The 12,653-nt window shown below is 37.9% G+C and overlaps 1 protein-coding gene and 1 pseudogene across 1 annotated transcript; both read right to left on the minus strand.

Annotated features, from left to right (window-relative positions):
• Positions 1–7,195: 7,195 nt before the first annotated feature.
• LOC122011099 lies at positions 7,196–7,838 on the minus strand. The gene is made up of 3 exons (XM_042567530.1): positions 7,723–7,838; positions 7,524–7,652; positions 7,196–7,315 (listed from the first exon to the last, which is right to left on the minus strand). Exons 1-3 carry the CDS (start codon positions 7,789–7,791, stop codon positions 7,196–7,198), a joined length of 318 nt encoding a protein of 105 aa, XP_042423464.1. The 5' UTR covers positions 7,792–7,838.
• A 249-nt stretch (positions 7,839–8,087) lies between these two features.
• Positions 8,088–10,507, minus strand: LOC122011100 (annotated as a pseudogene).
• Positions 10,508–12,653: the final 2,146 nt, after the last annotated feature.

The raw sequence follows: 12,653 nt of genomic DNA on the forward strand, positions 1-12,653 counted from the left end.
TTAATAATATAATCCCTTATTCTTAGCTGAGTTTCAATTGTTAGAGATGAGTAGCTTTTGTTGTTTGGTGCAGATGTTCAATACAGTTTATGTAAATACTAACTTGACGCGGTTGTTTCTTTCTTGTTGGTTAGCATACCAAGTTTGTTAGCACCTAGCCCATGCCCTGTGCTTTTACTAGTCTTGCTTTTGCTGATCAAATTACTGGGTCTCTTGGTACAATCAACTCTTAATGGTTCAACATCTAATCTTGCGGACTCCTCAGGCCGACCCTATACCACATTGTTTTCTGGCCAGTCTGCGGCAGTGCCTGGGTTCCATCCGTCTAGTTAGATATTCCTACATAAACTTTATTAACATATTCATGTGAAATTTTGCTTGTATGTGGAATCTTGATTACGGTTTGTAAAAAAATAGGTGGTCTTCAAGGATTGCATAATATTCATGGAAGCTTCAACCTGCCAAATGTGCCTGGTTCGCTTGCATCCAGAGAGGTCGCAATGGGTGTTGTACCATCAGGTGGTGTTCAACAACCAGGAGGAAGCATTCCTAGTGGACGATTCTCATCAAACAATCTTTTGGTTGCATTATCTCAGGTCTGGCATGACTTTATTTCCACATTACTTCACTGCATCATATGGTCCTTTGAATGTGTTTTATAGTATTGATTCTGGATTTTTTTTCATGCAGATGCCTCATGGATCTGGTGTCACAAATAGAAGGGGGTATTAATGTTGTTGGAAATCATGCTTTTAGTAGTAGTAATATTAATGGAGTCACTGGGTCAATAACTGGTATTTCCTCAAGTTCAGCTTCTGGGAATCGTAGTTCTATTCCTGGATTGGGAGTTTCTCCAGTATTGGGTAATGTAGGGCCAAGACTTACAAGCTCTGTAGGCAACATTATTGGCAGTGTTGGTTGTTACTCAGAAAACCTAATGGTTCCACTGTACAAAAATTTTGTACAAAGGTCTGAACCTTTTCCTAGCTACCATGTGTTCTTTTAAATTAAACTCGGATCTCCTACGGAACTTAACACGTTTGATCCTAAGTTTAATTTATTTGTTCTTTTAGGTTTAGACTTGGATCTCCTGCGGAACTTAACACGTTCGATCCAAATCACCTAGGTTATTAATTCCATTAAATATTAATTTCCAAAATTGACTTCCAGGACTGCATGGCGAGGCACATGACCTTCTTGGATATAGGAACAACCACCACCGCCTAGACAAAGACTTTTAAGGAAAGCTAATATTTAATTTCCTTAAATAACTTTAGGTCAACCAAAAGGAACAATCAAATCACAAGGAAAAGAAAAATAAAAGAACACAACATCGAAAACTAATTCGAAATACTAGAATCGCATGCCTCTTGTATTTGGTATTTTTACATGGAGATAAAACTAACATGATGCGGGAAACAATATTAGTTATACCTTACTTAGTAGATAATGACCTCTTGATCTTCTACCGTATTCCTCTTCTAATCTCGGACGTTGTGTGGGCAACGATCTTCCGAGACGAAGACCACCAAGGCACCTTCTTCTTCCTTCCTTCAAGTTTCGGCCAAGCATATCTTCTAAAGGATGAAGAACTTTTTTCACCAACCAAGCTCCAAGGGACACAAGCTTTCTCTCCTTCTTCCTCAAGCTAGATCCGGCCACCTCCTCCAAGCTCCAAGAGATAAAGGATTTCGACCACACAAGAGGAAGAGAGAAAAGGAGAAGGGCCGGCCACACCAAGGAAGAAAAGAGGGAGAAAATAGAATAGAGTCGTTCGTTATGAAGACACCTCTACCCCCTCTTTTATAATCCTTGGTCTTGACAAATAAGGAAATTTAAATAAAAAACTTCCTTAATTCTTTTTTCCATGAAAAGGAAAATTTATTTAATTAAAAATAATTTTCTCTTCTCCAATTTATTTGGCCGGCCACTCTTCTCCCCAAAACAAAGAAAGTTTTAATTAATTAAAACTTCCTAATTTGTCTCCAGAAATTTATAAAAAATTTCTCCAATAATTTTTATCCCTTCATGATTGGTTAATAAAAAGGAAATTTTATAAATTAAAATCTTTCTTTAACATGTGGATAAAAAGAAAGTTATCTGTAAAAATTAAAATATCTTTTAATCTACAAATAAATAAAGATATCAAATCTTTTCTTAATCTTTTGTAGAAACTTATAAAAGAGAATATTTAATTTTTTAAACTCTCTTTTAAATCATGAACATGGTTAAAAAGGAAAGTTTTCTTAAAATTTAAAATCAACCTTTTAATCAACAAATAAGGAAAGATTTCAAATTTTAAACTCTCTTTTAAACATGTAGATGATTTACAAATAAAGAAAGTTTTTACCAAAAATTAAAACCATCCTTTTAATCTACAAATAAGGAAAGAGATTAATCTCTTCTCTTAATCTTTTGTAGAAAGCTCTAAAAGGAAATTTTTAAACTCTCCTTTTAAAACCTTGATATCCACATAAGAAATAATTTTAATAAAAATCCTTTTTAATATTCTAGTGGCCAGCCACCTAAGCTTAGGACCCAAGCTTTGGCCGGCCACCAACTTGGCTCATCCACTTGGTCTTGGCCGGCCCTAGCTTGGGTTCCAAGCTAGCTTGGCCGGCCCCATTGGATGGGTAAGAAGGTGTGTATGTGGTGAGTATAAATCTCTATATACAAGAGGCTACAATAGGGACTGAGAGGAGGAATTGGTTTTGGTCTCCTGATGAAATTAAGCATCCCGTATTCGCCCCGAACACACAACTTAATTTCATCAATAATAATTCATTCCACTAAAGAACTATTATTGAACTACCGCACCAATCCCAAATTACATTTTGGGCTCCTTCTTATTATGAGTGTGTTAGTCTCTCTGTGTTTAAGATGTCTAATGTCCACTAATTAAGTGAGTTACTGACAACTCATTTAATTAATATCTTAGTCCAAGAGTAGTACCACTCAACCTTATCGTTATGTCGGACTAAGTCCACTTGCAGGGTTTAACATAACAATCCTTATGAACTCCTCTTGGGGACATTATCAACCTAGATCACTAGGTCACAGTTTTCTTCTATAATCAACAACACACACTATAAGTGATATCATTTCTCAACTTATCGGGCTTATTGATTTATCGAGCTAAATCTCACCCATTGATAAATTAAAGAAATAAATATCAAATATATGTGCTTGTTATTATATTAGGATTAAGAGCACACACTTCCATAATAACTGAGATCTTTGTTCCTTCATAAAGTCAGTATAAAAGGAACGACCTCTAATGGTCTTACTCAATACACTCTAAGTGTACTAGTGTAATTATATAGTTAAGATAAACTAATACCTAATTACACTATGACCTTCCAATGGTTTGTTCATTTCCATCTTGGTCGTGAGCTACTGTTTATAATTTATAAGGAACCGATAACATGATCTTCTGTGTGTGACACCACACACCATGTTATCTACAATATAAATTAATTGAACAACTACATTTATCATAAATGTAGACATTTGACCAATGTGATTCTTATTTCTAGATAAATGTTTATATCAAAAGCTAGGCTTTTAGTATACATCCTAACAATCTCCCACTTATACTAAAAGACTAAGCTGCCATATCTACTGCCTTACATCTGATTCCCAACCCTTCAACATGCCTATCAAAAGCTCTTGCCTTAAGGACCTTAGTGAAAGCACTACAACAAAAATCCTCATAGACATCGGTTTTCCACCGGTGTCTATTTCATTTTCGACCGATGTCTATGAAGCCGATGTTAAAAGTCTGCCATTTTAGACATCGGGTTAAAACCGGTGTAGTATCACTTAACGACACCGGTCTTCGAATCGGTTATTAACTGGTGTAGAATCACTTAACGACACTATTTCATCAACGGTGTAAAACCGATGTAATATTGTATGTTAATAACACCAGTTTTGGCAGCGGTATACGACCGATGTAATAGTAGTTAATAACACCGGTTTTGCAGCGGTGGACAACCGATGTAATATCAGTATTTTTTAACAGTACAAATTTGATTTTCGAAACAGTAACACAAAAAAAATACACAAATATTCACAAATTACACAAATATTCTTCATTCAACAGTATATATAAAATACACAAATATTCACAAATTACATAAATATTCTTCTTACAACAGTATCCATAAAATACACAAACATTCTTTTTACATCAAAAGCTAATAGATATCAGAATCAAGGTAGAACATTCTTTTAACAACACATCAAGGTAGAACCGCACTTCAAATGTAATCTAGCATGCATTCAACCCACTCGAACCGCACTTCATCAATTTCAACTCTAGAGTACTTGAGATTTGTAAACTGTAAAAACACATAAATAATATTTTAGTAAACCAAGACTAAAAATTATAGTTGAAAAAGCAGTAAGAGCACCAGGTAACAAGATGACTAATTGGAATGCTTATAAAGAGAAACATTCATCAATACTATGCTTTGTCCCGGCGGGCGATTGCAGTACCAAATTCCTAGATATCCATTCTCCGAATCTTGATTAGGACTGAAGAAGCCAAGCTGGAATACGCCTCCCGCTGATATCAAGGTGTTCCCATCGATAAGTGAGTTGTTCGGCGTCATTGAATCTCCTGCACAAAAGGTTAGGCTATGAGCAGTCTAATGATAGATCCTGTCATTGTTATAGTTTAATTATGGAATAATTAAGATTTCTTTCTGATACATACCAGATGAAGACTGACCAAGAATAACCAGAGTTATTGCTGTTATGATTTCCAGCGAGAGGAAAAGAAAGAACTGCGGCTTGGCCATGGAAGTTTATTGATTAGCGTGGCTTGCACCAGCAATCTACTACTGCGTTTGTTTCTCAAAGTTGCTCAAGGAGTCTCTATAATCCACAAACTTATCTCTGCTCTACGTAACAAATGTGGAAACAGAATTCTTAAGTCGAGCATTTTTCTTTTTCACGCATGTTGTTGACTTCATTGCATATAGTGTGGGGGCTTAAAAGCCTTTAAAGAGATACAGTGCAGCAGAAGAACTGTAAGAAGAAATTTAACATCAAAATAGTAACTAACTTAAATCAAAATACAATACTATTTTGACAAGAAACCAGGAAAATATATAATAACAGTAGTCCTTCAAAGACAATGAAAATCAAGTAACTAATTTAAATCTGAAGGTGATGCGTAAGTTCAAAAATCTTAATAAAATACTTTGAGTGAGGCCATATTGATAACAGGTAGTCGAAGATTGTAAACCTCAAATTTCATTCCCATGCTCTGATGAATCAAGATATAGCAAGATTTTAAGATTTACGAACTACTAAACAAAAATATCACGAGGAAGAATCTATAGAAGTACCTGGACAACATGGGAAAATTCATTAAGAAGTACCTTAAGGCATTTCTAAAAAAACACATAAAGCTTATAAATTATCAGAATATTTGTTCAAGTTTGCAGACACACTAGCCTCATTAAATTTGTAAATGCACAACACTTGTACATACAGTGAGAAAGGAATTGCAAATTCTATGGGTACATGATTAGAGTGTTGACTGCCATCAATAAATTATTGTTAACTTCAAATGAGTTAAATGCAGGTCAAACTAAACTAAATACAAATAGAGAAAATGGTTTGCTGTATTTGCCAAGTTAATTGCAGAAAATAATAATTGCTTGTGGGGCAAGCGAATTCACACAAAAAGTCAAAAATGTCTCAGTAATAGCTCAATTTGGATGCTTTCTGAACCATCAATCCGGTACATGAGCTTTCAAGAGCATTCTCAATGTCAGGGATCACACAAGTCGCCTTAACATGAACCGAGTAAGAAGATGTTGAAAGAGAGAAATTATGAAAATTCAGGCAAAAGAGATACTGATTAGATGGGCATGCACCATTCTCATAAAAACATCAATTACCTCAGTCTCAAATCTACCATGAACCAAGTAAGAAGATGTTGAAAGAGAAATTATGAAAATTCAGGCAAAAGAGATACTGATTAGATGAGCATGCACCATTCTCATAAAAACATCAATTACCTCAGTCTCAAATCTACCATGAACCAAGTAAGAAGATGTTGAAAGAGAAATTATGAAAATTCAGGCAAAAGAGATACTGATTAGATGGGCATGCACCATTCTCATAAAAACACCAATTACCTCAGTCTCAAATCTACCATTAACCAACTAGACTGCATCCTTCAGCATTGAGACATCCACATCTCTGTTTGGAAGAGGAACCACCATATTATCCAGCATAATCCAAGTCAAGGATGTCCTATTCTGACTAGAAAATTCCAATAACTCTTCCAACTCTTCCAAAGTCCTTGTCTCCACCTGTTTCAACATCCACTATTATGGTAGAAGGATTGGCATGATACTGTGAGGCATATATATTGCATATAGGTGACAGGGTAAAAGAGCAAAACAGATTTAGCACATCTTCAATTTTTTTGCCTTGTAGGATATATTTGAATGTTTGCACTATATTTGCATCATGGCACTGCATTTGACATAACTATCACAAGAAGCAAAGGGTTTTAACATGATGGATCTTGGAAACCAGAAATCTTAGATGGAATCATTGGAAAAAGTATTTCATGAAAGTTTACTACTAAGCAAATATTGTTCTGTAAAAGGAAATTTGAAAAACAAAGGCTAAGAATTTAGTTGCATTGACTAGAAAAAGTGCCAATTACATTGTCATCCCCTTGACTAGGTAGTTCTACCCTACCAGCTCCAAAGAAACTAGTACTGCTTCCGCTTCATATCCTAATCAGAATAAAATACTCGGAAGCCAGATCGAACCCAAATCGAGCAGGGTCGATTTGTTTGGCTTGTATAACCTGCTTCAAAGCTGTCAAAAACATGCATGGAGTATATCTGAAAACTGCTGAGGCAGTTAAACACAACCAAGAGGAATGTTGTTGCTAGAAGCCCTCTTGGGATATCATGGATGTGATATATATCATGTATATCTATGTTTTTACAATAGACAAACTATAAAAAGATAAATAGAATTGAGCAGTTTCATATAGTTTTATCCACCAATATTCTTAATTTCTAGATGAAAAAAAAGTTGGCTTTAGATTTCATATTTATTGAAGTAATAAAAGAGAGAAACATTTGCATTGTTGTATGGACAAAGACCAAGCTATGAACAGCATATACTATAATTTGAAGCTAGGGAAGTCAATAAGTCACATTGCTTTACAAGCCCCAGGAACATGGTACTTAAAGTGCATCCTGGCCAACCAGTATCGTGCATGAGTATTCATGTTGTCAATCTCAAGAGCCAATTCAAAGTTCTCCTTTGCACCCTATTGGCAACAAGAACATACCACTGAAATGAACCTATCTCAGTTGTTCAGGTGTTCTCTTCAAATTTATTTTTTTTAAAAAAAATCTCCTTTCTATTGAAAATTCAATAGGAAATAAGAGGAAAGCGAGTGTATGCTCGTGAAGGATACAAGAAAAACATTCGATTAGAGAGAAAAAAGATTATTCAGTTAGTTTGTGAGTCCATACTCTGAGTTGCGGGATGAGGCGAGTGTCATTCCGATCGGCATAGTCGATAACCCTATCTACTTCCTGTAGAGCACTCCACCCTTTTGCCACTAGTTCCATTGCCTTTTTGTTACGACTATGAATCCCTCTTTGTAGGGCGAAATAACAAATCAACATATGCAGCACGTTAAAACAAAGGCAAAGCGAAGGAAGAAATGACCTTGTGCATAAAAGAGGGCAGTGGCTTCCACATTTGTTTGGCAACTCTAGAGCATTGTTGCTGAATCATTTTTCAGATATCTCGGTTGCACAACCTGCCAATTTTGTCACTGCGAAACACCTAAAATCAACCCTCAAACTGTTAATGTCCAAACTCTGATCGGGTACACCACGTGAGGAGAGGAATCGAGCGAAGGGAACGGGAATCACGTCACCTGCTAGTCTAATTCCCAAATTTTAAATTAGTTAGTTTTTCTAGAACTTGTAAATACACATTTACATGGATTGTATTCTTATTTCATATAACAAACAAACAAAAAAAAAATCCAGATTTTCATTGAGATGATGAAAAACTTGGTAATTTTTTTAGGTTATGTGAAAAAATAGAATTCTCGAGTGGAAACTCTCTTTTACCGCTGTGCCAGTCACTAGTATGTAAAAGTCTGTAGGTGCTTCGTTCTGCAAGATCACATCTTCCCTGGGTGGATAATACTCGTCTTTCATCTCAGATACCTTCAAATATACAAAAGATTAGATACTGAGGTGAGAGCACTATGTTGTGATATTCTGTCTGGCAAAATCTAGAGTTAGAAAATTCTAATAATTACCAGTTGGAATAGCAGGTCATTAGATATTCCATGGAACAAGTAGACACTTTGAACCAGTGAGTAAAATAGATAGTGAGTAATGCTGGATCTGATGCTTTGGTAAGAGCATCCAGTGTCTCTTGCTGTTGGAGGCCTTCTGAGTCAATCCTGAACTTCAAACTGAGATGTGAGATCATTTGTTCTTGTAAGCGTTCTGGAAGCTAATTTCTTTGTGCAAATCCCGTGGCTGCTTCGATTGTATCCCTCTGCAATGATCAGTACATATCTTTAATTGTATAAAAGTAAAACAAGAGTAAATATTGGTTGCAAGTACAACTTGTTGCCATCTGAATGGATTGATCAAGTTTTGCATTGCGAAACTTACATAACTTCTAGTTCTGCTAGTTCCATTAACTACCAAATTGGTCATATTTCTAATTAAATAGGTTGTTAGTCCAAGGTTAAAGAGCATGTAGAAAATGTCAAAAATCATCTCTCCTATATTTTCAGCATGCAAGTCTCCATAACCAACGGTTGTAAGGGTGGTGATTGACCAGTGCATCGAGGTCACATAGCGGATCCACAAGCCTCGCTCGTGGAAATCTGGCATAGAAGCACCGATCCAAGTACTACTTGGATTATGATACCTTGCAGAGAAGATAATAGAAACACCCAGCACAGTGCACAACAAATAGAGTCACTTATGAGATTGTTATGAAATGACAGTATCAGTCGAAGTATCAACTGCAAAAGGTAAGTGAATGCACGAATTGATGGTAAAGAATAAAGATCCTTACACAAATAAGTTTTGCACATCGAACCCAAAAGTAGTTGAAGTGCCTATCTTTCTCTAGTCTGGTAAATGAAAAATGAAGTGTGTGGAATTAGTTGGAAGGCAATAATATCTTCCCTCAGGGAACACAAAAAGCATTCACATAGTTATTTAAGAAGCATACCTTGCAAATAGTGCACTAACTCTTCTGAGACGCTAGAGACGGAGCATGTTGAAGAATCCATAAGAGCGGAGCTTATGAGGCAACAATTTGCATGCAAGTTCGGAAGGGATAGTGGAAGAAACATCAAGAACAAACCAACTGGTCAAATATTTCCTTGCTATTAGCTTAGGATCGTCAACGAGCAGATAAGTTGTTCTATCAAGGTAGGCTAAAAAGAAGGTTAAAATGATGTCAATGGCAAAGAAGGCATTGACGATATTGTCCACCAGGGCAAGAGTTCCCTTCGCATGCCCAAGGAATCCAAATTCGAATGGAGAACCCCAAGCAGAATAGACAACGAGAACAATCAAGAAAATCTCCCACGCCCTGTGACAGAAATTCAAACATCAGAAATGTCTGCGATACAAAAGTCTCCAATCAATTATCTCTTGGATGTAGTATTCATGAATAGGACGGCTGAGGGTTTCTTATTTCCAGACAAGGATAATAAATTGTCATGAAAGAAAGAAAAGTAAAAGCAAAATTACCCCAACAAAAGATTTAGACAACGTAAACCCTAATGCTTTTATATATGAAAAACAAAAAAAATCCTTTTAGAACCGAGAAAAAAAAATAGAGATGGGGATTAAAGAAGTTTATATGCAATGAAAGAGTAGAAAATCAATATTTACGCATCTGAAAAATTGCACCTTGAAGTCTAGGATCCTTAGCTCGAAGTCCTAAATCTTTCTCACAATATCTTCACTAAATTATACAAATTAGGAGTTAGGAGAGAATACAACTCTTTTCAAAAAAATAATAATCATAATAATAATAAAGGGTAAAAAGTTATTCAAAGAGAATCCCACATCAAATCTATCACCGAAGTTCCACAAGAAATATCGATCCAGAAGAAAGTTCAGATTTTTCAAGGGTTCATGACCAAGAAAAAAAGGGTTTACATGCAAGAGGGAAAAAATCTGAACTAAAAGAAGGCAAAGAACAAGAGAAAAAACCCCACAAGCTTTCCATCCAGAGCAAATCCCACAGCTCACAATCTCCAACGGAAAAAAGGAGTTCGCCCTAGTAACAGCAGAGGGAATAGAACACCAGACCTATATCGTCGATCGTAAGGGGAAACGATGAACCTCCGGAGCTTGACCCTGCGGTTGCTCCTGGCCCCGAGGGAGGGGAGAATCCCGGTGGAGAGGCTGTAATTGCTGCCGTCTCGCGAGATCTCCTTCTCCACCTCGATGCCGCACATCATTGCCAACGGCATGTTGAACACCTTCGTCGTATCCGCCATAGTCGCCAGATCACGTTATCTACACCCACACTCCCTCTCTCCAACCGGACCCTTTCCGGATTAAAAGCATCACAGCTCACAAGAATCTCGATTGGCGATGGAGACCACCGAGGCGTGAGCAAGAGCGGAGAAAGCGGCAACAGCAAGACAGCCCGTTGTAAAAGGGAGGAGTTGGAGGAGATGCGGCGTTGTAAAAGGGAGGAGTTGGAGGAGATGCGGTGTGGTTGGACGGAAAAGCAAGAGCGTCATGTCTTGATCCTGATCGGGAGAGGTAGGGGAGTCGATCTAGGAAGGGGAAGAGGGAGATGAGGTTGAGAGAGATGGTTGGAGGTTTAGGTTTAGGTTTAGGTTGAGGCAGATGGTCGGAGGAAGGGACGCGATATAGGGTTAGGTTTGGAGGGAACTTCACAGTGTTGCAAATTTTGGCTGGTGGAATATTAAAATATTTTATTTTGGTTCATTAACACTAGGTTTTAAAAACCGTTGTTAAAATCGATGTCTATTAATGAAAAAAGGCGCTCATAGACATCGCCTAAAAAACCGATGTCTATGAGCGAAAATCTGCGCTATAGACACCGGTTTTTAGAAAAAACGATGTAAAATATGTTGGATCGAGACGCGCTAGAGGGGGGGGTGAATAGCGCTCGTGGCTATTTGGTTCGATTCGTAAAACTATCGGAGTAATTAAGCAGCGGAATAAAACAAAGTAAGCACACAGAGACAAGAGGATTTTTACTTCGTTCGGAGCCTTGATCGACTCATACTCGAAGGCCCGCGATCCTTGATCGCTTCCGGTGGGCAACAACTATAAGCTCGTTAAAAGATTACACTTATGAGTACAAATAAAAGCTATAAATATTATACCGACAACAAGAAATGTTAAATCTGAAGCTTCGGGTCGTCGGACACTTGTAGCAGCACTTCGGAACGTCTTATGGAGCAGCACGTTGATGAAAGATCACTTGGAATTCGTTGTTATGAAGTGCTGGTCGAAACCCCCTTATAAAGGGTGTTCAAGGCGCCTTGAATGCTGTTCAAGGCACCTCCAAGCTGCCTGGTCTTTCGCGTGGATCAAAACTGAACTGGTCGAATTTCATCCATTCAAGGCGCCTTATGGCCCTCTCAAGGCGCCTTCTGCCTGCTTCAAGGCGCCTCCAATGGTGTTTCACAGCCAGCTCAGCCTTTGCACCCGAGGCACCTCCAAGCTCCATGGAGGCGCCTCGGACACTGTTCATCCGAGGCTTTAGGTTGCTCCTTTGCTCCTGCAAGATACGTTAGTCCAAAACACTATCCTGCAACACAAAGTTAGCACAATAAACATTATTAAAGAAGTATAGACAGTCTCCGGACTGTCCGAGTCTGACTTCGGGTTTCCAACCGGAAACCCTAGGTCGACCCGACGCCTACTGTTCCCTCTACGGGAAACGCGTCCTCACATACTCCTCTCAGGAGATTTACCTGTTGCCAGTCGATCCTCCAGATCGACTGGACTTTTGCTCGGCACTCGATGCTTCCGGACTTTCTGCTGGACATCCGCTTCCCGGCTAGTCCAGACTTTCACCTAGTTCGCGACACCAGGACTTTCCACCTAGGGTTACCACCCCCTAGGACTTTTGCCTGAAGCCATCGACCTGCCAAGACTTTCCGCATAGGGTTACCACTCCCTATGACCTAGGGTTACCACTCCCTAGGGTTTTACCTTTTGCCTAACCGCAGCTAGGACTTTCCTGAAATTCTCAAGTAGACTTGTTAGACTATAGAGAATCTTAACTTTGAATCCCTTTGCCATTATCAAAACTTAGGTTCAATCGTCGGATGCTTCCTGCACCAACAAAATATTCAAAGACATCGGTTTTTGCTTAAAACCGTTGTTGTTCTACTGATGTCTATGAGGGTTTTTGTTGTAGTGAAGGATCTATAGGTCATCACCTGATGCAATCTAGGCGGCAACAACTTCTCCTCGTTTATACGATTTCTCGTACAATACTTGCGCTTTATTATGTTTATTTGCCTTATAGACTTATGGTTTCTTCGAGTTTGCTACTGCACCACTATTATTATAATAATTTTTTTGGGCAAATCAGAAATTATGTCTAAGTCTATC

This window comes from Zingiber officinale, chromosome 8A (assembly GCF_018446385.1).
Source record: "Zingiber officinale cultivar Zhangliang chromosome 8A, Zo_v1.1, whole genome shotgun sequence".
Lineage (NCBI taxonomy): Eukaryota > Viridiplantae > Streptophyta > Magnoliopsida > Zingiberales > Zingiberaceae > Zingiber > Zingiber officinale.

Coding starts and splice junctions, on each gene's coding strand:
- LOC122011099 (XM_042567530.1), bottom strand. CDS start 7,791: ATGATTCAGCAACAATGCTCTAGAGTTGCCAAACAAATGTGGAAGCCA. Junction 7,653..7,722: donor TGCCCTCTTTTATGCACAAG/GTCATTTCTTCC, acceptor TTCGCCCTACAA/AGAGGGATTCATAGTCGTAA. Junction 7,316..7,523: donor GCCTCATCCCGCAACTCAGA/GTATGGACTCAC, acceptor TGTTGCCAATAG/GGTGCAAAGGAGAACTTTGA.